Source organism: Leptosomus discolor, chromosome Z (assembly GCF_034619465.1).
Source record: "Leptosomus discolor isolate bLepDis1 chromosome Z, bLepDis1.hap2, whole genome shotgun sequence".
In the NCBI taxonomy this organism is placed as follows: Eukaryota; Metazoa; Chordata; class Aves; order Leptosomiformes; family Leptosomidae; genus Leptosomus; species Leptosomus discolor.
In genome coordinates this window covers 36,357,839-36,385,812 of record NC_141419.1, presented here as the reverse complement: position 1 = coordinate 36,385,812, position 27,974 = coordinate 36,357,839, and the positions used below count along the sequence as shown (strand labels likewise).

At 42.0% G+C, this 27,974-nt stretch overlaps 1 protein-coding gene across 1 annotated transcript in view; it reads left to right on the top strand.

Annotated features, from left to right (window-relative positions):
• The first annotated feature begins 567 nt into the window (after nucleotides 1-567).
• ENTREP1 (endosomal transmembrane epsin interactor 1) overlaps nucleotides 568-27,974 on the top strand; it is a 28,323-nt gene continuing 916 nt past the window's right edge. Inside the window, 10 exon segments of the mRNA XM_086480087.1 lie at nucleotides 568-894; nucleotides 3,467-3,523; nucleotides 13,395-13,505; nucleotides 15,326-15,451; nucleotides 16,233-16,340; nucleotides 16,453-16,571; nucleotides 20,988-21,117; nucleotides 21,744-21,816; nucleotides 25,581-25,730; nucleotides 27,554-27,869. Coding sequence (XP_086336213.1) covers nucleotides 568-894; nucleotides 3,467-3,523; nucleotides 13,395-13,505; nucleotides 15,326-15,451; nucleotides 16,233-16,340; nucleotides 16,453-16,571; nucleotides 20,988-21,117; nucleotides 21,744-21,816; nucleotides 25,581-25,730; nucleotides 27,554-27,869 — 1,517 coding nt within the window.

Genomic DNA, 27,974 nt, shown 5'->3' with positions numbered 1-27,974 from the left:
GAGTAATTTTGAAACTTCAAGTTTACCGCTCGGTAACAACAGTGATCACAGGAAAAAGGACAAGGGAGGCGGGGTGTGAGGGAGCACGTTAACAAGGGGAGGGGAAAAAGCCGCCAAAACTAGCATAAAACGGTGTAGCAGAACCAGCAGGCGCCAGAGCCACGCCGGGCCGGGCCGGGCCGGGTGGGGAGGGGACGGATGGGGAGGGGTGGGGTGGTTCGGAGCTGCAGCCAGGAGAGTCCGGAGGGCGGCGGCCGGGCCGCGGCGCTGGGGCCAGGCGGGGCGAGCTTGATGCCGACCACGGGGGTGGCCCCGGCACCGCCTGGCAGGGCCACGGGCGGGCAGGCCAGCGTGCCCGCCGGGCGCGGGGCGCGGCGGGGCGACCAGCCTGCCGCTTGCCGCGGGGGGCACCCGGAGCCTGTGGCCAGCGCGGCGACGTCCCCGCCGGCGGAGCAGGGAGGTGAGGGGAGCGCGGCGCCACGAGAAGTCGGCGCCCGGGTCAGCCAGCACAGGGGCGGCGGAGAGCCGGGCCCGGCGACAGGCGAGCGACCGCCGCCGCCACCCCCAATGTCGCTGCCGCTGGCGGTGCCGAGCACCTGCTGCCCCGCCCATGGGCTGACCCCGCTACCCCAGGCGGCGGCCGCCGCTGCCGCCGACCCCTCGCTGCCGCTCCTCAACTCTCCCGGCTGCAGCCTCGGCTTGCCCCAGGACCCCAACCCGCGCTCCGCCGCGCCGGCCCCGGGCGCTGTCAGGGTGCCGGCCTGCCTGCTGGTCTGGCTGGCGCTGACGGAGATCATCCTGGGCGCCGCGCTGGTAACGCTGAACTCCGGGTCGGTGGCGCTGAGCAGCGCCCCGCAGGTGAAGAGCTCCTGTCCCTTCTGGGCCGGCTCCTCGGTAAGCCGCCGCCGCGGACCCGCCCCGCTCCGGGCCGGCACGGAGCCCGATCGCGGCGCGGGGGGTCGGCGGCGGCCGCTCCCGGCGCCGGGGAACCCTCCGGAGAACAGCCGGCCGTGCGGGCGGCGAGTGGGGGACCGCGGGGACAGAACTGCCGCCGCTCGGCCAGGAGCGTTCGCTCCCGCCGCTCCTGTGAGAGCGAAGGGCGAGCGCTCTCGGGCTTGGAAATGGGGACCAGTGGCGCTTCTGCCAACGGTTTTACCAGGGTGGCAGCGTGAACCCCAGCAGGATAACAAGCGTAGGGACAGCTGGCCGCCGGACTTGTTTTCTGGTGTGCATTTTAGCAACAACAACAACAAAAAAAGTAGCTCTGAATTGTTATACGCAGTCCAAAATAGGATTTTCTCAAGTTCTGGTGCATGTAGATGTTGTGCATTGCTTTTGTGCAGTGGATACGGTTACTCTAGTGAGAGAGAGAGAAAATAGCGGAGTTTCTGGGGAAAAAAACGGGTGGGCTTGTGGCAGTTTTGTAAAGAGTAGGGGGAGAAGTTATTCCATGTCCCATTGCGCTGTGCTTTAAAGTGCACTGTTATAAATACAGACTATATAATAGTTTGTATTGCAGAAGCTAGGCAGCAGTAAGCAGAAGTTAACAAGAGTAGCCGATGGCCAGATTGTGTCCGGTTTGTGGGCCCTTGAGCAATAAGCAAGTCACGTCCTTGTGGCTGGCGTGCTCTGCTCCTGTTGCTGGTGTGAGCAGCATCGTCCTGTCCCCCGGTTTAAACGTTTAAATTACATTTCCACTTTTGTTCACAGCCGGTGAAAATGTGCTCAGTGATCTGCAGATTTGGGATCGATTAGTGCCTATTTGTGCGTGTAATTCGGTGCTCATCCCCGAAAGCATAGACAGCCTTATGGGGGTTGGGGGGAGAAGGGAAGGGAGCCCAGACCATCCAAATGTGTATGTTTGGTATCTCTCTTGTGATCTTTCATCTTTTTTTTCCTTACCCTAGATTAAAACAGGTTTAAAGATAAGTAAGCTATGGACTATATTTGAGCTCTGCATACAGCACCATGCTTATGCTTTTAAAATGTTGTAAAATTGCAGGTGTAAAATACAAGTATCGAGTCTCTTTTAATACTGAAGAAGGGCATTTACTTTTTTAAGCTCTGAAACAATAATAGTTTCAGTTGGAAAAGTTACCAAAAATGCCTTTCGGGTGTAACAGCATGGGTGAAAATTTTAGCCCAGAAGCCACCTGGAAAGATAGAGGCAATTAAAAGCTGGAATTCAGGATGCACCTGTGTTTCTTTCATTTTAAATGCAACATGTTGATTGTGGTGCACTGTGTAAGTGCAGATCAGGGAAACTTTGAGAAAAGACTTCCGTTTCATATATCTTAAAGCTTTAACAAATGTAATGAAATAAGTCTTGTTGTCCTTAAGGTAAAACAGCAATTCACATCAGTATTGATGTGCTTCGTTATAAAATCATGCAACTATTTTGCACCTGCAGCATTCAAAAAATAATTTGTTATGAAACTGCAGTTACGTATGTGGTTTTGCAACACCAGTGATGATACCAGTAGCTGTTTTGGGCAAGTCATATACGCGTGTTGCACTGGATTTGATTGATCATGTCAAGTGAATGAAGTTACGGAAGGGATTTATTGAAAATGCTAGTGGGCAACTTCCTGTTTGTTCTAGTCTTGTTTCTTTTTAGGGTAGTAGTGTGGTGTGAATTGCCTTAGTCACAAAGCCCCAAGAGTTAAAAGTATACCTGCTTATTTGTGGGACCTGCTGAAAAACTCATTTGCCTTTCTTTGTAGGGTACCCATCCTTACTGTGAGAGAGTATTTGGGTATGCTGTTTGCTTCAGTTTCCCCTTCCTTAATTGTTCTGCCCTCTAAGGTAAAGAGTCACAGGGTTGAGTTCTGTGATTCGGCAAGTTTGGTCTAACGACTGCTGCTGTAGGAAGGGACGCCTTTACTTTCTGTTCTTTCCTCGTGCTGATACTGGCATTCATATGAATAAATAGCAGTTCAGGGAGATAGTTTTGGTGCTCTCCAGCGGTTTTGGTAGGATTCACGCTCCAGGAGTTAGTTCATCAAAATGGTCAGAAGAGGGCCAGAGTCAGCACAAGGGGAAAGGCAGGCACTTAATGAAGTGATGGAGCAGTGACTGAGGGTGCAGAAGAGATAGCCATTTTTTAGATTTGCGTGGCCACATTGCAGAGAACAAGTATTCAGTTGTCTGAAAGTGTTTTTCTAGGCAAGTGTTGAGGTCAGAGTTGCTGGCATAACTTCTTGTCCCCATGCACGTTTTCTTGGAAGAAAAAATTAGACAACAGCAGATTAAAGTTTGGTTATGCTATTTCCTGGAATGCTCTCAGGAGCAAAGAATCTCATCAGCACAGGCTTATTCTCTGCTTCCAAGTGCATCTTCTTATCTTTCCAGCATTGTGGTAGTGTTCCAAAGTACCTTTTGTCAGAGCAGTGATAAATAACCATGTAAATGGCATTTTGTGAATAATTGTGTGCTTCTTGGTGATGCTGTGTTTTTGATGTTGTAGGTAATCTTATCTGGAATCTTAGGCTTAGTGATACGGAAGAGTTCGATGAAGGTTTTGGTAAGTATGGATTAAAACTTGTAAAGAAATTATCAAAAGATGATCCTGATTTAATAGTCACTGATAAAAAACCCCAGACTTCTTTCTCCTTGAGAAAATAGGCTCTACTGTTGAGTCTCTCTCTCTTTTTTTAATTGTAGAATCATAATTATTGAAAGAGGAGTCAAATCCTGTGAAAGGCTATATCCTTTCCTGCACAAATGGAGTCCCTGTTAAGGGCAAGAGTGGACCACATCTGGAAGAAGTGTTAATCTTGTTTACAGAGCACTTTTTGTGTTTGTGTAGGTATAAGGAAGTGCTAGTTTAGTATAAATAATTTAGCTTTCTGAGGCAGTGCTGCTTAAGCTTAAACAGGGGAGTTGGTTTTAAAGCTTAGCTTAGCTGTACTGTTTCCGTGTGTGACAGCTGGTTTGAGAGCTAGCCTAAGTATTGCTGTCTTGCAGCAAGTATCCAGTGTTAGCGTTTCAAATACAGTTGACATTGCATTGCTCTGAGAGAAGTAAATTGATGTGCGGGGTGTGTAAGCTGTTTCCGTTTGTAAGTGAAATCTGAAGCAGTGTGGCTCTCAATGTCTCAGAGCTGGAATTTGAAAAAAGGTTCTGAAGTGGGTTTTTGTTTGTTTGTTTTTGGGTTTTGGTTGGTTGTTGTGGTTTTTGGTTTTTTTTTCCTCCTTACTGTCACTTCTGAAGACTTTCACCAGGTCAAAGCAGTTGTTTCGTTTTTATGCAGCACTTCTCTGGGATCCACATGGTCATGAGTGAGGACTAACAATGATCAGATGTGTGAGCTGTGGGCGAATTGTTCTTTCTCAGTGCATTGGTTAGCACAGGCAGAGCAAAGCAGGTTTTTTACCAGTTCTGTGAATAAAAAGAGGAGCTTCATGTCTGAGGCTCCCAATCTGGAAGGACCATATTTTCATGAAAATAAATGTAAATACCATCTGTCTCAAGATGCCTGAGGCTTGCACAGTGCTCCCCGTTTCTATATTGACTGTGTTTTGTGCAACATGTTGTTGCTGTAGTTTCCTTTTGTCTGTTGTTGCTCTTCTACTTTCATATTCTCCATTGTATAAAGTTTATGGACCTTTCCTAGTTTTACTTAAATATGAAAGCACCAAACTCTTCCTCATCCTTTCATTTATATCAAATGACCTTTCGGACGGTCGAGTACTGGAGCAAATTGCCCAGGGATGTTGTGCAGCAGATAGGGAAGTTTCTGAGATGAGACTGATTAAAGCCTTGAGCATCCTGCTGTGATCTCATAGCTGACCCTGCTTTGAGGAAGAGGATACACTAGAGCCTTCCTGAGCTCTCTTGCAGCCACGGTTATTCAATGATTATGTGATTCTATGAACCTGTATTTTTATTGTTATTTGCATGTGTATTTTACAGAGGCCTGATTTTTGAAAGCCAGATTAGATCAGACTTGACATTGGGAAACAGTTCTCTACTGAGAGAGTGGTCGAATACTGGAACGGGCTTCCTGGAGAGGTAGTCAATGCTACTAGGCTTGTCAGCATTCGAGAAGCATTTGGTCTTAATGATATGCTTTAACTTTTGGTCAGCCCTGAGTTGGTCAGGCAGTCAGACTAGATGATCATCATACATCCCTTCCAACTGAAATATTCTGTTCTGTGTGCAAAAAAGGAAATTAGCATTGAACATTTCATGAGGCTAATGAAATCATGCATTGAACTAGCTACAGTCTATCAAGGACAGATTGCTTTTTTCTATGAGCATATTTATTTTGGGCTGAATTTTTGATAAATCTACCCTCTAGTAACTTGGACATTTTCTCTTGAGAGTTACGAGGAGTTGTACAAGTTGTAAAAGCAAGTTTCCTAAGTACCTAAGCCATGAGACTCCTTATACAGCCACAGCCTAGAGTTATGACATTCATAACTAAAACTAAAGTGCATTTAGAGCTAAAACATAGTCCTTTTCCAGCTGTGACTGCCCTCCCCTTTTTACTCCTTATCCAAGGCCCCTTGCCTGCACAGAGCCGCCTCCCCGCTGTGAAGGAAGCAGAGATGGCCCAGCTGCCTCCCTGACACAGCCTTTAACTCAAGCAGGTGGTAGTTGTAGAAACACCTTTATGCAGCAAGTGAGCTTTGTGGAAAGGATTGATTGCACATGAAGGTGACTTTGTAGGATTGCTGTTGAACCCAGATATTTAGCATGTTTGGTACCGGTGCTAGAACCATGCCAGGAATGTGAGGAGTGGTATCAGTTACCATGTTTTACATCGCAACAACTTAAATCAGCGTTTAGTTGTCTTTATGCAGAGACTTTGTGCTGAGCAGGTAAAGTGTAAAGTTTGTGGGATTGAGCATGTGTAGTTATGTCTCAATCTACAAATGCTATCTTGTTCATAAAGAAGGAGCCTCTTTTTGTTTTGTTTTGGTATTTTTCAAAGCTGTTTTCAGTCACTCGGTTCAGTTTCATAACTTCTTCAGATTGTGGCAATATCCCCTGGAATTCTTCATATGCATCCAAACCCCGCAAAATAGCTTTGTTTTCAGCCCAAATTGCATAATTGTATCTAGATTAAATTTATTATGATGTGTACAAAAAACTGTCAGGTGTAGCAGTTGGGCTGTAATTGGGGTAGATGATTGCAGCTCCATCATTTATCCCTCTCCTTCCCAGAGCTGGGTCTTGAACAGAATTACAGCGACTGGTGAGTGCCATAGAATTTGTCCCCGAGGAGGTGCTGGTCCTCAGAGCAGTTTGTGGTACAATTTATGCTTAAGAACATGGTAATGCTGTGGCTTTCTGTATTATCTTATTTTGGTTTTTGGTTGTCGGTTTGCGGTACTTAAGGAATTTTATAATGCAATTCACATTTATCTTTGTGCTCTTTAAAAATATTAATTCTTTCTAAAAGAAGCCTATTTGCTACTCTGATTCAGGATTTCAGGATTTCCATCTCTGAAACCTGCTGGAGTACACCTATTTTCCTGCAGCTCCTTTGCATGGCAGCAGTGTAGCTCCTTCAGTAAAAGGGCCATGTCTTGGCTCACAAAACATTCTCTCAATCTTCCCCCTTTAGGTGATGGTTTCTCACTGCCTGGGTTTGTTTCTTCGTGAGTGGCCAGGCTGTCTTAAGGCTGCCACTTCGGTCCAAGACTTTGGTCATGGGGAAAAACAACCCAACTGTTGTTTTTTCCCCATGACATCAAGGCTCTGGTGCTTCGAGAAAGCACAGGGCTGCAATACCATGAGAAAGGAGCTGGGGATGGGCTGTGGTGTCGAAGGCAGAGAGGGCTGCTGTGTTTCAGTCGCTCGTGTTTTTCCCCAGGAGGGGAGAAAGGAAAGGAAACTGATTAGTTACAGTTGTAGTGGACCTTCAGTAGCACCATCTGTGAGAGGAAACAAGTCTTGAAGAGGGATGGCTATGATAAGACCTGTTAGTAAATGAAATTGAGAGCCACGCTGCATTACAGCATGAGAAAATACTGTGTAAATAATAGGTCCCAGGGACAGGGTACTGCAAGACAAAATCAAATTACAATATTATCTTTTGAAGGATGTTCTTGCGGGGGAGCCTTGGCCTTCAGCACTGCAGCTGCTGAGAAGCCTTGGCTCTGAGATCTTACCTTGCTTCTAGGTGTCTGAGGCTTTTCTCCTCTGGGTATCAGTTGTCAATTGACTTTGGAAGTCAGCTTTTAACTCTTATGCTCTGAAGCTGATTTTCCTTCCAGAGAAGAAGCTTCCTCCTCTGCATGCTTGTCTGAATTAATTTAATGGGGAAAGGGAAACCCCTGAAAGTTGTTTGGGTATTGACTCTCAACTGTTTTGGGCTTGGTGTTACTTGCTCTTTCTGTAGAAGCTGTTTCCTTCCTCTGTGCTCCTAAGCTCCTTATTTTCATAGGGCTTTAAATGTTATTTTTGACTGAAGGAACCTAACTTCTTTCAGAAAGTAGTTCAATTCCACATTGTTCATTTATTTGCATACATCGAGGGCAATTCGTATCTTCAATAGGCCGTGCTTGCTATATTAGCTTCTGTCCTTACTTCTATATCAGTTTGGACTAGCCAGCACACTGTGAGTTTATGTTCTGTTCCCAGGTGCTGTCTGGAGCCTTAACTGCTTTGCTGATTGCAGAAGCATTCTGCTAGTGAAGCATCCTTTCCTTTCCAGTCATGTACAGATCAGTTGCAATCCACACAAGAGTGTGCTTTTTAGGAGGCTTTCTGGTTTTGGGGTGGGTTTTTTTTCACCAACTGTAACAAAGAATTCAAGTTAATCGTATCTCTGGTGGCTGCTTGGTGCTTGGGTTCTGCTGCTAAAGAGAAGGTTTGGCTGTGATCGCATGAGAAGTGAGAGGAGTGCACATGTGCAGGAAGACACCAGGCTGTTATGTAGGGTAGAATGTAGCTGCGGCAGCTGCAAGCACTGGGGAGCAGTTCAGTATGTGTAAATGCTTGGGATCAAGAAATTAAGAGTGGATGCAGGCTGGGTAAATGCGACTGGCTTTCAGCTACATCAAGTACTTTATGGTTCCGCTGTTAGCTATCATGTAGCCTTTGTGTTCATACATGTCATCAGTTTTCATGTGAAGGTTTGTGGGATTTGACTCAGTGAAGTCCAAGTTGTGTGTTCAGCACGAGTCATTCAATCTGGATTCTTCCCATGTTTGGCAGTGTGGTAACATAAGGATTTGAAATTTTTATTAGAAACGTTTTTAATTCAAAAGTTTTAATATTTTGGAGTTTGACAAAAATTTACAGGTCTTCATCGGAAAGCGGAACAGTTTATGGAATTGAAGTATTTATTTAAAACCTTGAAAATTTTTGAAGAATAGATTCGTGGTAAACCTTTTATTTAATTGAAAATTTTTAACAGAAGAAAAATGTGTCCCAGCAGCTTTAAAAGAAAGACTTTTTTTTTTTTAGTGCCAGCTACCACCTTCCTGTTAGGTGTACCTTGACTAATTTGCATTAACCAAAATTTAATGTTTAAACCAAAATGCTTGGTTCTGGTGCTAGTGAAGTGATGTTCTTAAATTTTAACCCTGCTAGTAACAACATAAAGCACTGTGAACAGAAGCTGCATATCATGACCCTAACCCTGCAAAAAAAATCTCTCCCTATCCATATGCTTTATAATATGCAAAGTTGTTCGGCTTTGGTGAGAATTACTGTAGTAGTGCCTGTTTGTCTGGATTTTAGAAGTGAAATAGCTCAATGTAAACATCTTGGCTCACATGCAGGTCTCCACCATTAAGTCAGTAAATGGTATTCATACGAAATTTTTAAAGTCAGTCTAAGCAAACAAAAAGAAATATGCTTTTAAGAGTGAGACTATGGAAAGCCTTTAAAGAGGCTTTTAGCCTTTGTAATCAGGTCAAAGTCAGGTCTCTTCTGATTTTTTTGATAATTTATTTTTATGCTGAAAAAGCTTTTCTCTCACTCATATGGGGTGTTTTAGTGCTGCGTTTGAAGTATGTGACTTTTTTTATTAAATTAATTAGTTTATGTTTTACGTCTGTGTGGCTTTTTTTTTGTCGACAGTTATGTTGCTGGTCTCCATATGGTACAATAACTAGCTCTCACAACTGATATATAATTAGTAATGTCCCATAATTAATGCTTAATTATTGCTATTACTGCTGTGTATGTGGAAAATTAATACATTGACTTGTCTTTTCCTAGAAGGATGTTTATAAAGTATTTATGTAGGATGTAAATAAATATAAGAGTTGATGATTGTGGAGCAAATGTTTTTCCTTAATTTATACTTTTGAGTGCCTGCTTGGGCATCAGTCTTGTGTGTGCATGTTAAACTGGAAGCAATTCCTCTCTGGCATTAGGTCTTAGCTTCAATGGTAGCAGCAGCAGGACAACAAGCAGTCTGCCCATGCAGAATGAATGATAGGGTCAGAGCTTTATCATGCAAGTTTATACTGCTGTGGAGTCTTCAAAGTGCATGATGATTTTTTACCTGGAAAAGATCATCCATGCAAGACATTAGCAACTAGTGTGTCTAACATTAGAATACACTTTGCTTTCCTGTAATTTAATTCACGTAAATGTTCCTCAAGACTTTCTGCAGCTGTTCACAGTCTGTATGTATCTAATGCTCCGAAGATGAGGGCTGTGAGCCAAACTAAAGCCATAATATGAGTTGTTTCCATTTTTATCACTGCAGTTAAGACTAGTTACCTCTGTTTTGTCTTTTAAAATAGCATGCTTGCCTTTGCCTATTTATTCTCAGTTGAGGAATACTTTTCTTGTCGTTTACCCATGAGTGGGATCTTCTTTCATTGGGATAAAGTGGAACACCTGTTTTTACTTGTAGGTGAGTAGTGATGGAGAAGGTATTTAAATTTGCATCCGCAGGACAATGTAGCTTATAAAATAAGCTGACAGAGTATATGTTAGATAAGTGGGTAGTGAGGTGGACTGAAAACTGGCTGAACAACTGGGCCAAGGGAGTTGTGATCAGTGGCACAAAGCCTAGCCAGAGGCTAGACATCAGTGTTGCGCCCTAGGGCTGGTGCCCACTGGGGCCAATGCTGCTTGATATCTTAATGGATGGTCTGTACAATGGGACAGAGTGCATTCTCAGCAAGTTCACAGGTGATACAAAACTGGGAGGAATGGCTGATACACCAAATGCTGCCATTCAGAGGGAGCTGGGTAGGCTGGAGTAATGGGCTGAGAGAAATCTCATGAAGTTCAACAAGCGAAAATGCGAAGTCCTGCCTGTGCAGGGAAATGACCCCAGGCACTGGTACACACTGCAGAAAACTTGCTGGAAAGCAGCTCTGCAGAGAAGAATCTGGGGATCCTGGTGGACAGCAAGCTAACCACGAGAGCGAAGTGCTTTTGTGGAAAAGACAGCTAAAGGTGTCTTGGCCTGCATTAGGCAGACTTGCCAGCAGGTCAAGGGAGGTGATCCCTCCCCTCTCCTTGCACTGGTGAGTGCTGTGTCCAGTTCTGGGCTCCCCAGTACAAGAGAGACATGGACATGCTGGAGCAAGTCCAGTGAAGGGCCATGAAGATGCTGAAGGGACTGGAGCATCTCTTCTCTGAGAAAAGGCTGAGAGAGTTGGGAGTGTTCAGCCTGGAGCAGAGAAGGCTCAGGGGACATCTTCTCCATCTCTATAAATAGCTGATGGGAGGGAATGAAGAAGAGGGAGGGAGACCTTTCTCAGGAGTGCCTGCTGACAGGACAAGAGGCTATGGGCACAACTGAAAAACCAGGAAATTCCATCTGAACACACGAGACAACTTTTGCACTGTGAGGATGGTCAAAACTGGTGTAGGCTGCCCAGAGGGGTTGCGAAGTATCCATCTGTAGAGATATTAAAAACCAACTGGACATGATCTTGGGCAGCCTGCTGTAGATGACCCTGCTTGAGCAGGGCATTGGACTAGATGATCTCAAGGTTCTGTGAAAATGCTGACCAGTGATAGAGCAGAAAGGAAAATGATTTTTTTCTCGACACTGAAGTGCAATATATTCTCTTGTCCGCTGTCAGATATGTAGTAGCAAATGTTATGATTCAGGTCATGGTAGTGTTTTAGATAGTATGTAGAAGAATTATTTTTATCTTCTGCCTCTTAAATCGGATTGTCTGAATATTAGGTTATGCAGCCAAAAATAGACTATACATACAATAACCTGATCCAGATTACATTTTTGTACGGTAGAATTTGTTAGAACATAAATGTAGAAGTTATCATCCCTGTTTTGCATAGTTGCAATAACATCCTTTTCTTCCTTTTTCTTCTATGATTTTAACGTGTTTCTTTAGAAAAATCTGTGTGATTTTTATTCAAGATTTTGTAGACCATTATGTTAGGAGTCTGGATTTTATATATAACCTTTAATACAGTTGTATACTGGATTGTTTCAATTGCAGCTTTTGTACCAAAGGAGAAAACTTGTAAGTGAATTTTCCTCCTTTTATTTATTTATTTTTAAAATCTTTGTTGACTTACTACTTTGGCCAAGTAACTTCTTTGCTCAGGACCTCCATTTCTTCATCAATTGAAAGAGGAGAAAGGTATTTCTTGTTTTCTTTAATATTGTTTCTTGAGATTTGTACTATAAAGATGTTTTATGTTGAAACAGCTTCTATTTCATATATAAAACTAGATAATTTCTAGTTGACAGTGCCCTGGGTTGAAGATAGATGAAAAGCTTTATTTGTATGAAATACCTCTGTCTACTGATTTTCTTTTTCTCAAAGTACTTTTAATCGAAAGGGTAACTGAGATAATCTGGATAAAAACATAAAAAATGGTACTGATTCATTTGAGTGCTGAGTAAGGAGTTAATTTCAAAAAAATTATTAAATTCTGTGTTTGTACAGAAAAACAAATGACACTCGAAAGTGCTTACTAACATTAAAAACCTCTTATCTGTGGTTTTATGGTATTTATAAAGCTGGGAGAAAATACTGTTCCCTTAATATTGATTGTTCTCAGTATATCAAACATGAAATAGTCCAAATCCCCTTCAGAGAAGTAAAAATAGCTACTTTGATTACCGTTCTTTTTGAGGTTAAAACCTACCTTATGTGATAATGTTATGATCAAGCTTCTGTAAAGCCTACTACTAATGAGATGTTGTAATTTAAGAAATGAGCTTGTACAGTAATGCTGCTTGGCTCTTGTCCATTCAGGGGTGGTTATTTTTCACCAAACCTCAGTAAACAGGGTCATAATTTGTGCAATTTATTTTTGGTCTGGCTTCCTAGATAGCTAACCATGGTATGTCAGCTAATTAATTTGGAAAGCAATTTCTGTCTTTGTGCATGTTTAGGAAGTCCTTGTTGCTGGATCTGCTGTAAAGCTATCTGAAGCAGAACTGAGCCCATGTCCCTCATGAATTCCTTCTCTTCCTCAAGTGTTTGTCATCTCCTGCATTTTTAATTTAGGCCATTTTGATACAAAGGAATCTGAATGAGCAGATTATTATTAACAAGGATTATTTTGCACATTAAAGACCTGATACTTGCTTTGTAGGATTAAGTGCTTAAAACGTAAATATGTCAGGAGATGAATCTGTTATTTTTATTTGTCTCTAAAGTAGTAGTCTTACTCATAGTACTCTCTCCTGAAGTACAGAAGAACTTTGCATGTATGCATTGGGACAGGAAAAGTTCTTACACATGTTTAAAATCCACATCCCAAGTCTTATGTAAGCACAGATAGCAGATTGTAAGGGCATACATGAAAGTCAGACTTAATTTTATTCACTGCTTCTACTTGACCTTTTTTTGGTTACTCTGTTACTCCTGCCATTGCTGATTTTTCAGATGGTTTATAAAACTGAAGGTGTCTGATTTATGAATGGAGGTGTTCTGGTTTTAGTAGCCAGGAGGAAATAAAATCATCTCACCAAACTCCCTTAAGTATCTCTGTCCTCACTGTGCCAGGACAAATACCTTTCATTTATTTGTGCTGCAAAATAGTTTTGATAATTCTGTGTAGAATTAATGTTGTCTTAAGATGTTTCCTCTTCAGGTTTCTTACTGACCTAAATGTGTTGAGAGGTAAACTCAGTGGAAGGATGTGACATACAGTGGAAGCTGGACAGCTTGCAAATCATACTTTGCACTGCAGAAAAACCTTTAGCTGTCTGTACTTTTCATTAGTTGCATGTATTTTATTACTGCACAACTAGTGCAGGATAAGGAGAGAGAGAGAGAAGACAAAGGTGTTTGGAGTAACCATCTACTGGTTTAAGATAAGACACCTCTGGGCACTGAGTGCACACCCACAGGGAGCCTTGAAAAGGAGGGGAGTGTCGTTCCTAGCTTCCATTTAGGAGTGGGATTTGCACCGCCATAGCTTCCTTGAGTCGGGTTCGTAATCCTGTTCCCACAGCTATTAACTTTGTTTTTCCATTCCAGACTAAACTGTTCTTTTTGCTGTCTGTCGTCTGTGTTCTGCTGAACCTGGCTGGATATGCAGTAGCATCTCGAGACATTCGGTTCGTGTCCCGTGCATCCAAATGCAATTTGGTGAGCAGACATACTGATTTACACATATTTCTTCGTGGCACACTGTGTAGGCTTGCCATGCTGGGATCACAAAATGTGCTAGTATAGAGGTGCAAGTAATGCAGCTACAGCGTGGTGGAGGAAAAAGGAAAACTCTCTGTTTCAGGCCTTGATTCATCTGAAATTGTGAACAGACTCCCTGCAATCCACAACAGTATTTTTATTGTCTGTGTTCCTAAACATTTGGGTTTTTTGAGTTGGAGTCTTTATAAGGTCTTCAGCTCCTAAGGCCGGAGACCCCAGAAGGATATGTTTTGAAAGGTTTTACTCTTCATTAGAAGGTCATACTTAGCCCAGAAATGGCTTTGTTTGACTTTGTTGAGTTCTGGCCTCTCTCTTCAGGGTCTGAAGACACAGCTGATTTGGTACAAGGCTTTCTAGACAATTTTATGGGTCGTTGTAGGAGGGAATCCCAAACATATCTTTAGAAAATCCCTCTTGCCAGCATTATACACTGATTTTTAATATCATAGTAATTTAAGAACTAGCATAAATGATTTTTATAGCAATGTGATAAAGATAAACTGTTGAAAAAAGCCTAAATGTGTATTGGTGAGCTACCTACAAAAACGTCAGTCAGTATAATCTGTGGGTGGGATTATTTTTCCTGGTTTGCCTCATCTGGTGAAGACTATTTGTGTTATTACTTTACAGCAAGAACTGTGAGGAAAAGAGTTAAGGTAGATCAAATCATACTAGCTTTTCAGAACACTTCTACTTGAAGAAGCAGTCTGTACAAGAAAGGATAGAATGCAAAAGATTCTTCTCAAATGGGTGTCATAAGAAGTAAAAGAATATCAATTTATGAATTGGAAACTGTGGAATAATTGAAGTTGAAGGATACAGGGTCACTTGGTGATAAAGATGATCATGTGTAAAGGCTTGAATGACTTCAGGGGTTAATGGAAAGATCTTTGATTGCTTCAAGAAAGCTATTGTTCGTTCCTTAACATGCCAGTACGTGTATTGCAGTGAGAGTCCAAGATTACAAGCACTTGGCAATCTAGATTCAGCCAATATCAATGTACTGAAGCAGCACTGAGAACTGCTAATGTTATTCCAGACAAGATGTTAAATGTTTCACGAATTTCTGAGCCCTCTGTGGTTGAAAGCATAGGCTACAGCTGAAATGCATTCCTGAAATCATAAATTATTCTGCAGAGTGGTTTGTGTAGGTGGAAGACGTTTGACACTATGACTCTAGAGTTTGACAGCTAAAAAATCCAATTATGTCTAGGTACAGGAACACTGAATTTCCACTTGAAAACTAAGATGACAACATTAATTTGAAAGTTACAACCAATAGCGGTGTACTATTACAACCAACAGTGATGTAACTATTACTGATTTGACCGGGCTGGAATTATAGTTGTGAGTTTCACTCCATCCAAAGAGATGCAAAATGTACTCTTGAATCAAAGAAAACATGTACACTTCATATGTAGTGGCTTACACATCAGTCAAAGAAAGCAAATCCATTTGAAGGAGCATGGATACTAAAATTGCTTAGTAATCAGTGCAGCTTTGAGTACAATTAAGTTGTATTTAAATGTCTTGAGCTTATCAGTAATGCTTCCTTTCAAATAAGTATGTGTAATACAGCTTTATAATACATTAATATTGACATACCAGACTCTATGAATTTCATTTTATGAGCCTGTATTTCCAGTCTGCTTTGCGGTCAGAGGTATAGTTTAACACATAAGCTCTATATTATGCAGATAAGAGTGTTGCATGAGACAGCTAATAAATTAAAAAGTGGAGTTTTTGTGTTTTTAAAGGTGGATGTGGGTGAAAACAAGATTTGTTTCTGCTGTAAAGAATTTAGTGGTGCCGAATGCACAGAAGAGACTGCGCTGAAGCTCTACCATGTGAAGTCGTGCAGTTCTACTCTCCACCTTCTCAAGGTACCCTGCTCACACTGCTTAACATGACTGCTTTGATAATGTCTGCGCCTGTGCAACAGTGCAGTGCTGAGGTGGCTGCTGTGTTTACTGTGAAAAATTACGTATTTTTCTGATCTTCCACACTGGTCAGAAGCTCTTTATGGCTTTGTAACAGGATTTTTTTTCCTTTTTCCCTCATCTCTGGATTTTGACCAGTGCTTTGCTGATCCAATATGCAGTTCTTGTCCTTTCTGTGTTTGTGCAACCAAAACTACAGCTGAATTCAGACAAGATTGCATGGGTAAATATGGTGTGAATTTTAGCTAATGATTTGATGACTTCACTGGTCTTTTGATCTTTTCAGCCTTTCTTAGCTTACAAACTGCTAAAATACAACTTCCAAACAGCATCTTCAAATGCAGAAGTGCTTTAACATTTATTTGGTGGCGATTATCTCACATCTGTATTTGCCACAGAAAAGTTAAGAGGAAGGTTATAATTCTTGGATGAATAGGTGGACTATAAATCACATCTGAGCAGTATTAAACCATTCTGTATCTCTCGGTCAGGACACGCAATAGGGCAAAACAAGCTTTTGCAAATTACTGCAATCTTGGAGATTACCTGTCCTAAAGACTTTATCACATAAGTTTATAAGAAGTAATTGTCATGGTCATCCTTGTGTTTTCTGTGGTTTTGTTTTTTATTATTAATTATTATTGTTGTTGTTATTGTTGTTATTATAATATTTACAAATACCTTGATTTAATTTTTTAATTTCCATAATCTTCATGTTCTCCAGAAAGTTCTCATTGCTCTTTGTGTCCTGAGTGCTCTCAGCACCACAGTTTCCTTGGTAGTGGTTGCCCAGCGTTACTGGCACATTATTACAGCAAGAAGATCCTGCGTAGTAAGTGACTGCAAGGCATTGCCTGCTATAAACAGTGGTACTAACAGTATTACTAGATTACACAGTTCAGCAGTTTTCCAGAAGATTTTTAACAGAAGTTTCATTTGATTAGGACGAATCTCAGATTGAAGACCAAAACAGTATTTTGGATCCTGATGATTTTGTCCCACCTGTGCCGCCTCCCTCGTATTTTGCAACTTTTTGTTCTTATACTCCACAAATGAGTTGCAGGTAAACCTCTAAACTCTCTTCCTTTCTTTTAGTGTCTTTGGAAACATTTCATAACCTTAATTTTTCTTTTAAGACTGTTTTATCTTTATTAACTGAAAAAGTTTGGTGACTTTAGGGAAAAAAAGGGAAGAAAAAACTTGTTGAGTTAGGAGGCAGCATAAATACAGTGTAGGTGGGGTTTATAATTTTGTGGTTTTCCCTTTAGATTCTGTAGGAACTGTTTCTGGGTAAGAGAAATACAGCAGTCTGACATGGCTGACAACTGTTGCAGTGCTGTCAGGGGCAGATCAGGGCAGTGACAGAAAGCCAGGCGCAACCTCTTGGCAAGGCTTGTGCAAGAGACCCCTGAATGGCGGCCTGGCCCCCCACATAAGTGATTCACCTTCTCCCTCTTTGGCAGTTAGGGCTGACTGAAAGGTATGTTTTGGTAGTACTGCCAGGTCAGGTAATCACTACTGTAATTGCGGCAGTCAGGTGCGAGCGATCAGGCAGCGTTCGCACCTGATGTTATTGCAGTGGCAGCTGTGGGGTGGAGGAGGAGTGAGAGTGAACATGGGAGGATGAGTTCATGTATTGGAAAGAAAAGGAGGATAGTCACAAGTCACTGTAAGCTCTTCCCCCCTCCCTTTCTTATATTTTAGAATTCATTACTACAAAGATGAGGGAAGAAGGATTTGGAGGAAGATAAAATCATAGGTCTATGATTTCTCATACTCGTAAGAGAAAACATGCCAAAAATTTTATGTTGCAGAGGGCTGCCACCTTTGGTATAATTAGTGGTGTGAAGTATTAAAATCTAAATTTGATGCATGTTTTGTGTTGTTTTGAAGAAGAATAGGGGTAAAAATCATGTAGGTTGTCCATTAAGCATCAGCTCTCTTAGCTGTGCTGGAACTTACTAGTGTGTCTATTTCTTGCAATTCAATGGTAACTTGTGGGTTTTGGTGGTTATTCTGCATTCTTCGTTCTGCAGGTTGTTATACACTCTTCACAGTAACTTGTAGGTTAGCTTTGTTTATTAGTTTGACTCAGGTGGGGCTGCATTATTCTGCTGTGAACACACAATGTTTATACGTATAATATCATGATGCTCAAGCAGACTGTGTCAATTTACTTTTGCTGCTTTTTGCCGTGTGCAGGACTGTTTAGTTTGTTTCATCAGCAGTAGTGTGCATGACTTTAAAGGCTTTGTGGTCCTTGCAAAGATAATTACAGATCCTGGGATTACCTAGGAAATGGTACCATGGCACAGGAATAGATTTGAGAATGAAAAAGTCATCTAAACTGTTTGAATTCAAACGTTACTAAAAACATCCTATGTGAGTCTTGGTTCAGCTAGTTATGAGAACAGAATGGTGTGCCTACTGATCTGTTTGGAAGATTAGGTATTTATTGAAATATGTGTGTCACAGTTACCCTGCTTTAAAATGGGGCTGCTGTTCCTTGTCTGGCATGTCATTCTAGATGGTTATCACCTTCCCAGCAGCAGTATTTCTTTGTCTATTTTCAGCATGGTAGGGGCCACTGAACAATATATGAAAGGCTTCTGAGGTCTAATATTGGGTAGCTACCTTGCCTGTGACTGTGTTAAAACATGTTGATAATAACATTTAAGTGATGGTGACATCTTTCTGGAGTCAGGCTACTTGTTTCAAGGTGCTCAGGGTAGTTATGCAGCAGTGCAGAAGGTGGTGACAGACAGACTTAATCTCTGTTCGTGGCAGATGAGGAAATATGACTCACCCCAGGCTGGATCCAGGGTGTCCAGCAGGAGCATCTGAGATGGGACCTGGCCTTTTCTCAGTCGGCCTCCTTGCACTTTTCCCTCCCCTCCCTGCCTGGCCTAAACTCCATGCCACATCTGTGACCTGGCTTTCTGTGCCAAGCTCCCACAGACCCTGCATCCAAAACCTTTGTGGGAAAGGGGGGTGAGGGGAACTGCATCCACAGTTGTGAGCCACTGTCTGCAAACTGCACCTGTGGCGACTCCAAAAGAGATACATCCCTTTGAGAAAGGGAACACTGTGGGGATCAAAACATGTGCCAAGAATGTGTTTGGAACGCATAGCTGTTCTCCTCCGCCTTTAGATTGCAGAGCTGGAGGCACTGCTCACAAAGCCAATTAATTGGTTTGATCATTTGTTCATGGGAAAACTTTTCATTTGTCTTAATTAGTGGTAGAAAAAACAAACTAGCATTAAAAATGTCTAGTCAACTTCTACCTCTAATCTTGTTATTTCATAAATAAGGAAATAGCAAGTAAGTTATTTTTCAGTATTGGCACAGCAACATTAACAGTTACAGCTGAGTTCCCATTTAAAGAATAAAATACAAGAGGTTAGAAGGCCTGTGAATTTAAGGGAAGAGGTGATCCATGTGGGGCAGCAAAGTCACCTGGGGTCTAGAAATCTACCCAGGTCCCCTACCATTTGGGGACTAGAGGCATTTGCCAAAATGCAAATCTGCTTATCCAAGTCATGTATTCTCAAATTCAACATGTGTCTCAAATCAGACCCATATGCTGCTGACAGTTGTTTCTTAACCACTGAGTGTATTCCTGCTATTGAAACACTAAAGTTTCCAGGAGGCCAGAGCCCTGATGCTGTTGTTCAGCTGAGATGTGACTGCAGAAGGTTGGCGAGAGGTGGCCGAGGATGTGCCTTCCCCCTTCAGTGTCCTGCTTACCAGCAGCTGTACAGAGCCTCCCCACAGTCTGGAGCAGTCACTTGGCAGTGGGGCTCCTTGACAAAGCTTTGACTCCTATTGCCTGTCTTCCTGTATCATGACTTCAATAAGCTGCTGTCTTTTTGACTAACACAAGGATTCGCCTTGGTTACACAAAAAGAGGGAGTGGAAATTAAGAAATAAAAAGCGTATTGACAAATGTACGCATCCTGGAAACGACTTTAATATTAAGGGACTTAAGGAGATTAAGGAAATTGCATGTTCTTTAGTAAGTTTTAACACAATGTAACTCTTGGTTGCAACATTAATTTTCAAGGTGTGACTGAGCTGGGTAGGCGAGATCAGGCTTGTTGAAAAACAAAAGTAAGGTTCAAGAAGTATAAAATTTTGTGGCCTACATTGAATGTAAGCTCAGCATGAACATACTAGAAAAACGTGAAGAAGTAGTGTCAATGGAGCATCAATCTCTATTGTACTCCAAAATTATTCTGAAGCTTTTAGAGGCAGATTAAATAGGCTGAAAATAAAAACTATTTTAACGTGTTGTATTTCCCCCATTTTTAAGATTAGAAAAGCAATGACCAGTTACCAAGATCTTTTCTTTCTGTTCCTCAAGTTTTTCCATGCATTACCTCCATTATGTTGACAGGAGTCTTTCAAAAAGTGCTCCCCAATTCTCTTTTTGGAAGTTTTATTCTTTTCATCTGTAAGCAGCCTTCAGTAGGTGTTTCCATTCACTCTGTCGTTTCCTCTCAGCTTGCAAGAAAATAATTTTCACAGTTATTTTTGTTCTTTACAGCCAGTGTCCAGAGAAGCCCTAAACTCTGGGAGGAAGGACTTGTTCTTGTGTAACCTTTCTTTGTAGGGAGATCGCATGGACTAATGATGGCTGTAAGCCTGGCATGGGTCCAGAGAGCAAAACACGTGGGCTTCTGTGTGTTGCTTGGGGTTCCTGCTCAGTATCAAATCAGCAATTTAAAATGTAATAAAAAGCAGAGAAAAATTGAGATGCTTTGTGTCAGACTTCTCTGAAGATTGCTATCGACCACGATGTTTTGTCCTGGTGTTAAAGGGGTAACGTAAGCTTAAGTTACCAAAGTCGGCATTTGCCAAAAAGAGTTTTCTCCAGGCAATGTTCTAATTTCTTCCCTCTCAGAGCTACCTCCTAAGAGGAAGATGATGCAGCAAAAGAGAAGTAAGGTTAACCATGAGGCCTCATACAAGCCTTTGTGAATAGATCAACTATAATATTCTTAGTCAAGCATCATCACAAAAATAGCCTTGAGTTTGAGTTTGCCTTTTTCTGTGTAGCTGTATCTGAACATAAAATGTGAGATCAGAAGTATCTTGAATTTCAGATGTAATTAAGAATTTAGTAGTTCTCAAATCAGAGCTAGGCTCTTGCATTTTGAGTGACCACCTGTATTTGAATCTCTTGAAACAAAACTGAATCTCTGTGGAAAAAAACCCCACTGAAATGGGTTGCTAGACACAGTTCTGCCCAAAGACATTTGAAGCTCTGGTGAACACACTGGAGAGGCATCTCCTAAGGAGCAATTTCCTGCCATCTTCTGGGAAGATCTCTTGCAGCTCTTGGTGAGTTCATTAGCTGTCACTGAGATCCCAAAATCTGAGCTGGCACAGGAAAGCCAGTGGAGTTTGGCAGAAGATGATGTTTTCCTGCGGCTGGAAAACTGTATCGATGGAGTTGCTCAGTGTTTTTTGTTGCAGGATGCCTGACTCTGATGTGATTCCGTTGACCCGTATTTACGGAGGGCAAATCAAAGCCTTTGAAATGCTCTGCCCTCTGGACCCACCTCCTGCTTACAAAGCTCAGTGGAAACAGAACAGCTCTGAGCAGGTATGGCACACAGGAATTTACGGTGTAACTTGGTTTTCTGCTGTGAAGGTAAGGTTGCACTGAGGCATCGTAAACATAAGTCAGGTATCTTTTAATTTCAGAACAGCAGGAGAGTATGTTTGGTTACAAATGTGGCTTGCTATAAATTTCACTGAAGATGTTAATTAATCGCTTACCTTTAGAACTGAAGTTTTCCCCAGTTGGAAAACTGTCTGGGCATGGGAGAAGGAGCAAAATACACTGTGGAGCACACCTGTTGCTGGTTATTCTAGAGGACCCCTGTCCTGCCTCCTTTCTCTGTTTCCCTTCTGCACCTGTACTCCTCCCATGTGGGACTAAGTCAGGGTTTTACCATGCTCACTGATCCCTTTTTCTTTGGTGTTTTCAGAAGACAGGTGCTTTTTCCCAGGAAGTACTCAAGAGGATAAAATTGGCTGACCTGGGTCATGAACATTAATTTTAGACATTCACTAGTCTGGTTTTGCAGTGGAATTAAACACATATCACATAATCACTGTGCAGTTAAGCAAAAGTGTTCACTTTCTAAGGTGGATGTTGCAGTTCTTGAAGTACTGGAAAAAAGGTGGTGGCTTGTGATTTTTTTCAACTTTTCTATTTTTTTCCAGGAAGGTGTGGTACAAAAAATTATCGTGGATGATGTTGATTTGGGAGAAGTGAGTGACAGGCAGGCATCTCAAGGTAAAAAAGTACATTTTAAAACTTGTTCTAGAACAGTTTTACTTAACCCAGATGAGTTAATGTAGCAGCAGCATTATTATTTCTTCGAAAGAGAGCCACCATATTGCAAGCCAGGGAAACAGAATCATGATTGTTTTGGGCCATAGGAACAGGGATTAATGTTTAAAATGCATAAAAAGTTTGCTCCTAAGATACGAAAAGAAAGATATATTTCCTTCTTAGTAATCTACAAGTTAGTTGTTGACTCTACGTCCATACATTGTAAGAAATGATGCCCAGCTCCAGTGCTTCCATTTGTTTTGTGTACATGATGGTGCCTGTTGACATTTTGTGGCTGATGAAAATAGGAAAAGGATAAAATAATGCTGTACTGTGTTGAGCTAAAATTGGGAATTACTCTATTATTCAGCCTGCACTGGAAGAGCTACTAAATAGTTCCTGCATACTGGTACATGACGTAGCTAGACTACATGTAGAGGCCACATCAAGCTTTTCTTAGCAGTTTTAGAAAACCACAGAAATGGTTCCAAGTTGTTTTCGGCCTAATCTTTTGCTGTGGTGTACACTTGCTATTAAACATTATTAGCTCCCAGGTAAGTCACAGGCAGCTTTTGCAGTACGGCCCCAGTGAAAATCTGTTCTAATTTTTGTTTGAACTTGCCATTATGGGGCAGATTGTCTTTTGTGCAACAGATGGCTATGTGCCTGTCTGCACAGTATTCACACCATGAGAATACAGAAAGGAAAGACACTTGCAGGGGAAGCCCCAAATCTTTTATTTGACTGTGACTTTTCTTCTGCCAACCTACTTCTCAAGCTATAGGAAAACTCTGGTGTGAAGTTTATCAGTTGAAATTGTCCCTAGTAAGTGGTGGCATTGTTTACGTAAAACTATACTTTAGCCAAATAACAAATCTTTCAAAGTTCCTTATGCTCTAGCGGTCTACCTGAAACCTCTGAAAACAAGCACGTGGATGCTTCTGATATCTTATCAGTTGCGCTAACCAGAAAGAAATTCAGAAGAGGTGTAGCAAAAACTTTAATTCTCAAGGACTTCTTACTTACAAAACTGCTGTTGCTATCTCTGGGCGTTTTGCGCACAAACAAAAATAGGGTGTCAAACAGGAGGCTACATGGTGACTGCTTAAGGTTGTGAGAATGGGAAACAGGAAAAGAATACTACAGAAAATGCAACTGTTGTGAGGGAGAGTCAGAAAAGTTTTTTAAAAAAAACCAACAAACTATGATGAGGCATTGATTGAGGTATTGTTTGTATTTAAAAACTTCCTTTACAAGCAAGCAGACCTGAGCACATGTGATAAATTGTACCCTCCTCTGCATCTTTTTAACTGGTTTGTCCATCTTTTCTTTTTCTTTTTTTTTGTCCTTTAATAAAGAGGCCTATAAAGAGGCATTGAAATCTCAGCCTGGCTGTTAAATTCAGGTAAAGAGGAAAGTGAGCATCTTAATGAAGAAAACAAACACTGCTTCTTCTAGATGCCAAGGCTTCCTAGGGGCAGTGAATTTAAGGAAAGGAAATATGCTGAGCAGTATCTCTTCCTTTATTTATATTTTGGGAGGTGTACTGGGTCTGGCTGGGATGGAGTTAATTTTCTTCATAGCAGCCCATATGGTGCTGTCTTGGATTTGTGACCAAAACCATGTTCATAACACATCAGCTCTTGCTAAGCAGTGCTTGCACAGCGTTGAGGCTTGATCCATCTTTTACAATGACCCACCTGCAGTGTGTAGCCTGGGAGGGGACAAAGCTGTGACAGCTGACCCCAGCTGACCAGAGGGATGTCCCATGCTGTATGATGTCATGCTCAACAATAAAGACTTGGGGGGAGTTTTCTGGGGTTGCCATTGCTCAGGAACTGGCTGGGCATCAGTCAGCTGGTGGTGACCGATTGGTTTTGCATCACTTCTTTGTCTTTGGTTTGGTTTGTTGTTTTTTTTTGTTTTTTTTTTACTCCACACCCGTCTGTGTCCTGTCACCTCTGCCAAACATCTTTATCTCAGCCCATGTGTTCTCTCACTTTTGCCCTTCTCCTGGTCCCACGGCAGGGGAGTGAGTGAGCAGCTGTGTGGGGCTGAGCTGCCTACCGGGGTTAAACCACAGCAGGAGGGAAACACAAAATGAGGGGAAATGTTGGAATTGTGACAGAGTAACTCCATGGGCTCTCTCAGCTGGTGTAGAGTAATAGTCTATAAATAAAAGCTGAACTCTTGGTTTATGCTGGTAGTCTGTTATGCCAGGGTATTTGTGTATGATGCCATGATTCTCTTGCCATCATCAGAACTGATCAACTAAGTGTTGCTCTGGATGGAAGTTAAAGCTGTGCACTCTGCCAGCAGAACTGGAGGAGTCCTGGCTGCTGTCTGCAGGAGGGACTCTAAGCTTCTCTGTGCCAGCTAAAATGGTTTTGCTGACTTCAAAAGCACTCCTGTCAAGCAAAATGGCGTTTACCCTGCCGACAGTAGGAGGAAGGCATGCAGCCTTCTACTGGTGGCTGGAAATGCTTAACAGTTGCTCTGTATCATCACATGCCAGGTGTATGCATTTCCAATACAAAACAGCTTACTCCAGTTATGTCTCTGACATCTGAAACATTGGTATTATGAAGAGTTATCATAAGACCGTGAAATTGGTTCATTCATTGGTTTAGTAGTTAAAAAAACCAACCAACTTCTCTGGAGCACCAGCAGCACTTTACCTTAACGACTGACTGCTAGCCCAACTCCACTAGTGTTAAAAAGTTTATGTTGCTGATGGATTCTTTAGTCCTGCTTGATTCTTGGTCTGCCATTCTTTGTTGCTGGGTCCTACCTCCTGAATACCCAGGCTGGTATCTGCTTTTTATAGGTTGTATCACTGTTTCTTCTCTTTAGAGATTCTAGGTTGTATTTGCATGGGAGATAAGGTGCTATGCTCAACAAGTACATGTCATCCAAGCCTTAATTTTCTCAAATGCCACAGTCACTGGCACATTTCTGTTAGAGTAGCAGCTAGAGTAGCAGCACAAACATTTTCCATGTTCTGAGCAAAAGACTACGTTAATTTTGGTTTTTCCTCTTGCATGAGCAAGAACATTGTTTTCTGTAATGTGCCAGGAGGTACAGGACCAGGCTTGGTGGGACATACATAGCTTCATCCTGTCCTGTTCATTAAAAGGCAGTTGGAACCACGGCATGTAATTTCACCTTAGGGAAAAGGAGGAATGTTGATTAACTGTAAATATGAAACGTATCTCAAGAATTCAGGAATATCTTTATTTTGATAAAGAACCTCATGGAACAAGATTTTTAATTCCCTTATAGGCACTGGTGACTGATTTATGAGCTACCTAATTGCAAACAGTGACTGACCTCTGGGACCGTATCTTGGTACAATTGCTTATATGCAGAAGGATTTCTGTGATATTTAGTTTTCTCTCCACAAAACTGTAGCTCCCTTCTCTCTGATCAGGTAGTTTAAGGTCATGTTTATACTTGGCAAAGCTGTTTTTTTTTTTTTTTTTGCTACTCCAGTTGCATAAGGCTGAACAGGTTTCTGCAAATGTTCAAGCAGGCTTTAGACCAGTGGTACTGGTGACTATGGGTGTATGCACACATACATGCACCTCTAGGCTTTTGTGCCCAATAATTACAGATTTTGGGGCGGGGGTCACCAAAAAATCAGTAATAATCTCTAATAGCGTCTTCTGGAGATCTGCTTTGTTCTGACTACTTTTCCTTCATCTTTACTATTCCTGATTACTCAGGTAAAGAAATTCCTGAATCGTCCAGCAGAGTGAGCCTTTCGCCTTCAGATGCTAGCCGGCTGCCTGCAGAGGTCGTGCACAAGGGAGTCTTCAATCTCTTGCAGAGACAGTCTGGAAGTGACCCTGTGCTGCACTGCCGGTTGCTTCAAGGTGACTTGATTTTCCCTATCGGTGCTTATATAATGAGTCCTTAAATGAACATTTGTTGGAAGGTTAGTACCTTGAACCTCATACCTGCAGAAATCAGCTACTGTCTCCTAACAGAGTACCTGTGTTACAACAGTTTGTGCTTTGCCAGATCTTCTCCACTCAGAGCCTTAGTCTTGCTGCTCTTTAGGCATTCACATCTGGAAACAGGGTCTGTAGCAGGTATTGCTGGTTCAGGGAGGAGGGACGGATGGTGGAAGGTGAGGAGGAGGGCGCACATGTGATTTCTCAGTGTATTTGTACACTGGCATCTAAAAGCTAGCAAGGGCAGTTGTCAATGGGAGCAAAATTAGCTTGGGTATTTGGTATCAGCCTATAAATTTGCACCCCTTTTCTTGCTCCTCATAGCATCAGAAACCCTAAAAACTCAACACAAAAAACCCATAGCGGAGAGATGAAGTCTGTTGCAGCTACTTTGGTGTCAGTGATCTAATTCAGCTGCTGTGGGAAAACAGCATGCTAGTGTGACTGCAGAGTCCTTGATTCTGTTGACAGTCTGAAAGAAGTCTACTAGTCAAAAGTCTTGCAGCTTTTATTAGAGGGTATTGGGATCCCCATATTAGCTGCTGATAGACATTAGCACTCACAAAATGTAAGTGAAGGGTGGTCATGTGAGTAACAACAATTTATTTTGAATATTGTGATCATGCCTATCTGGATTATACTTATTAGTTTGTAGAATGTTTCTATGTCTCTGCTATATCATGTGTTTTCTCTTTTCCTCCTATCAACTTCCACCACAGCACCCAAGAGAATCTGCTGCTGAAGCAATAGGTACATGACACAGAGCCTATTTGTAGTTGCGAAAGCAAAGCAAAGCATTTCTGCTGTAGCGAGACTCTATCAGTCAGAAGCATTTGGGCGCTTCAGGCTTGGTGTAACTGAAGTTAGGTCTGTTCAGTACTGGACCTGAGAGTTAAATACACAAGTGCTGCAGAAAGGGAGCTCACCTGCAACAGAACAATGGAAGTTGCTTCAAGTTAGTTACTGCTCTTCTCGCTGGAAAGGTTTGCATCTCCTCCCAGTATTGTGTTTGGTGTAAAGGCAGCATTAAAGTGCTTCTTGAACAACCTGTAGGTGCTCTTATTTATTTTTTTAACAGGGACAAAAATTGATGGTTGTTATTTACACCAAAGGTGGTGGATTTTTATTTGGACCAAAGGCAGTGGAATTGATTCCCTCTTGCCCCTTGTTCAGTCCTTGGAAAGTAATTTTGAATAGTGGTTTGTTTGGATTTTTTTTCCCCATTAAATTTCCACTTTGTAGTATTACTAGCTTGCAGCTTGACAGGCAATTATTTGCAGATATTTTGTAACTAGCCCTCTTGACTGGTACTGAAAGTTACAAAGAGTTTAGGAGAGATCATAAAAGCCTTCAAGCTCTACTTAACGTATAAAGTGTCTTGTGTAACTGTATGTTAAAATCAACACTCAAGGTTCATTTCAGCTCCATTCAGATGAGAAGCAAAAGAGAGGAACCGATGGCAAATAGCTTTCCCAAAAATGTCCCTGCAGACCCTTTGACAGGTGATAGGCTCTCAACCTTAGCTGTGTATGACTCTATTTTACAGGCATTTTCTCTAGTGTAAATCCAACACAGAGTGAGCCTTGCGTGCTGCCCTGACCATGCCAGACTGTTAAGTTTTATGTGGTTAAACTGTGTGCTGCATCATCACTGAATCAGGATTGCCATCTCAGGAGATGCTTCTTGAACAACAGTACTGTGAACCAAGTGGATTGTTTGTTTTATTTCACCTTTGTCTTCAGGGCTGGTGCTCAGCTGTGAAGATTCAATGCAGACTGAAGTAAAACCACAACTCTGCAGCATTACCTTGTGGAAGAGTTTGAAAATAAGAGCTTTGAGAGGAAGACCCCAATCTTTGATAGACGGCAAGTCTTATGCAGACACTGAACGGCCTGTGTTGTGGATCCTGGAGCAGTCCTCCTGCAGCATGAACCCTGACGTACACGAATTGGTGGAAAACATAAAGTCTGTTTTAAAATCAGATGAGAAACATGTGGCAGAAGCTATCACCAGTGCCACCTTCCTTGAGCAGGTAGTTTTATTACTTGCAGTTATTGGGTGATGTGGAAACCCTCTGGTGTTGGTTTGGGAGTATAGGTTTACATTTGCCACTCCACTTTGTGTGTCAAAGTTTTTGAACCCAGTTAGCTTCCTTTGGTACTT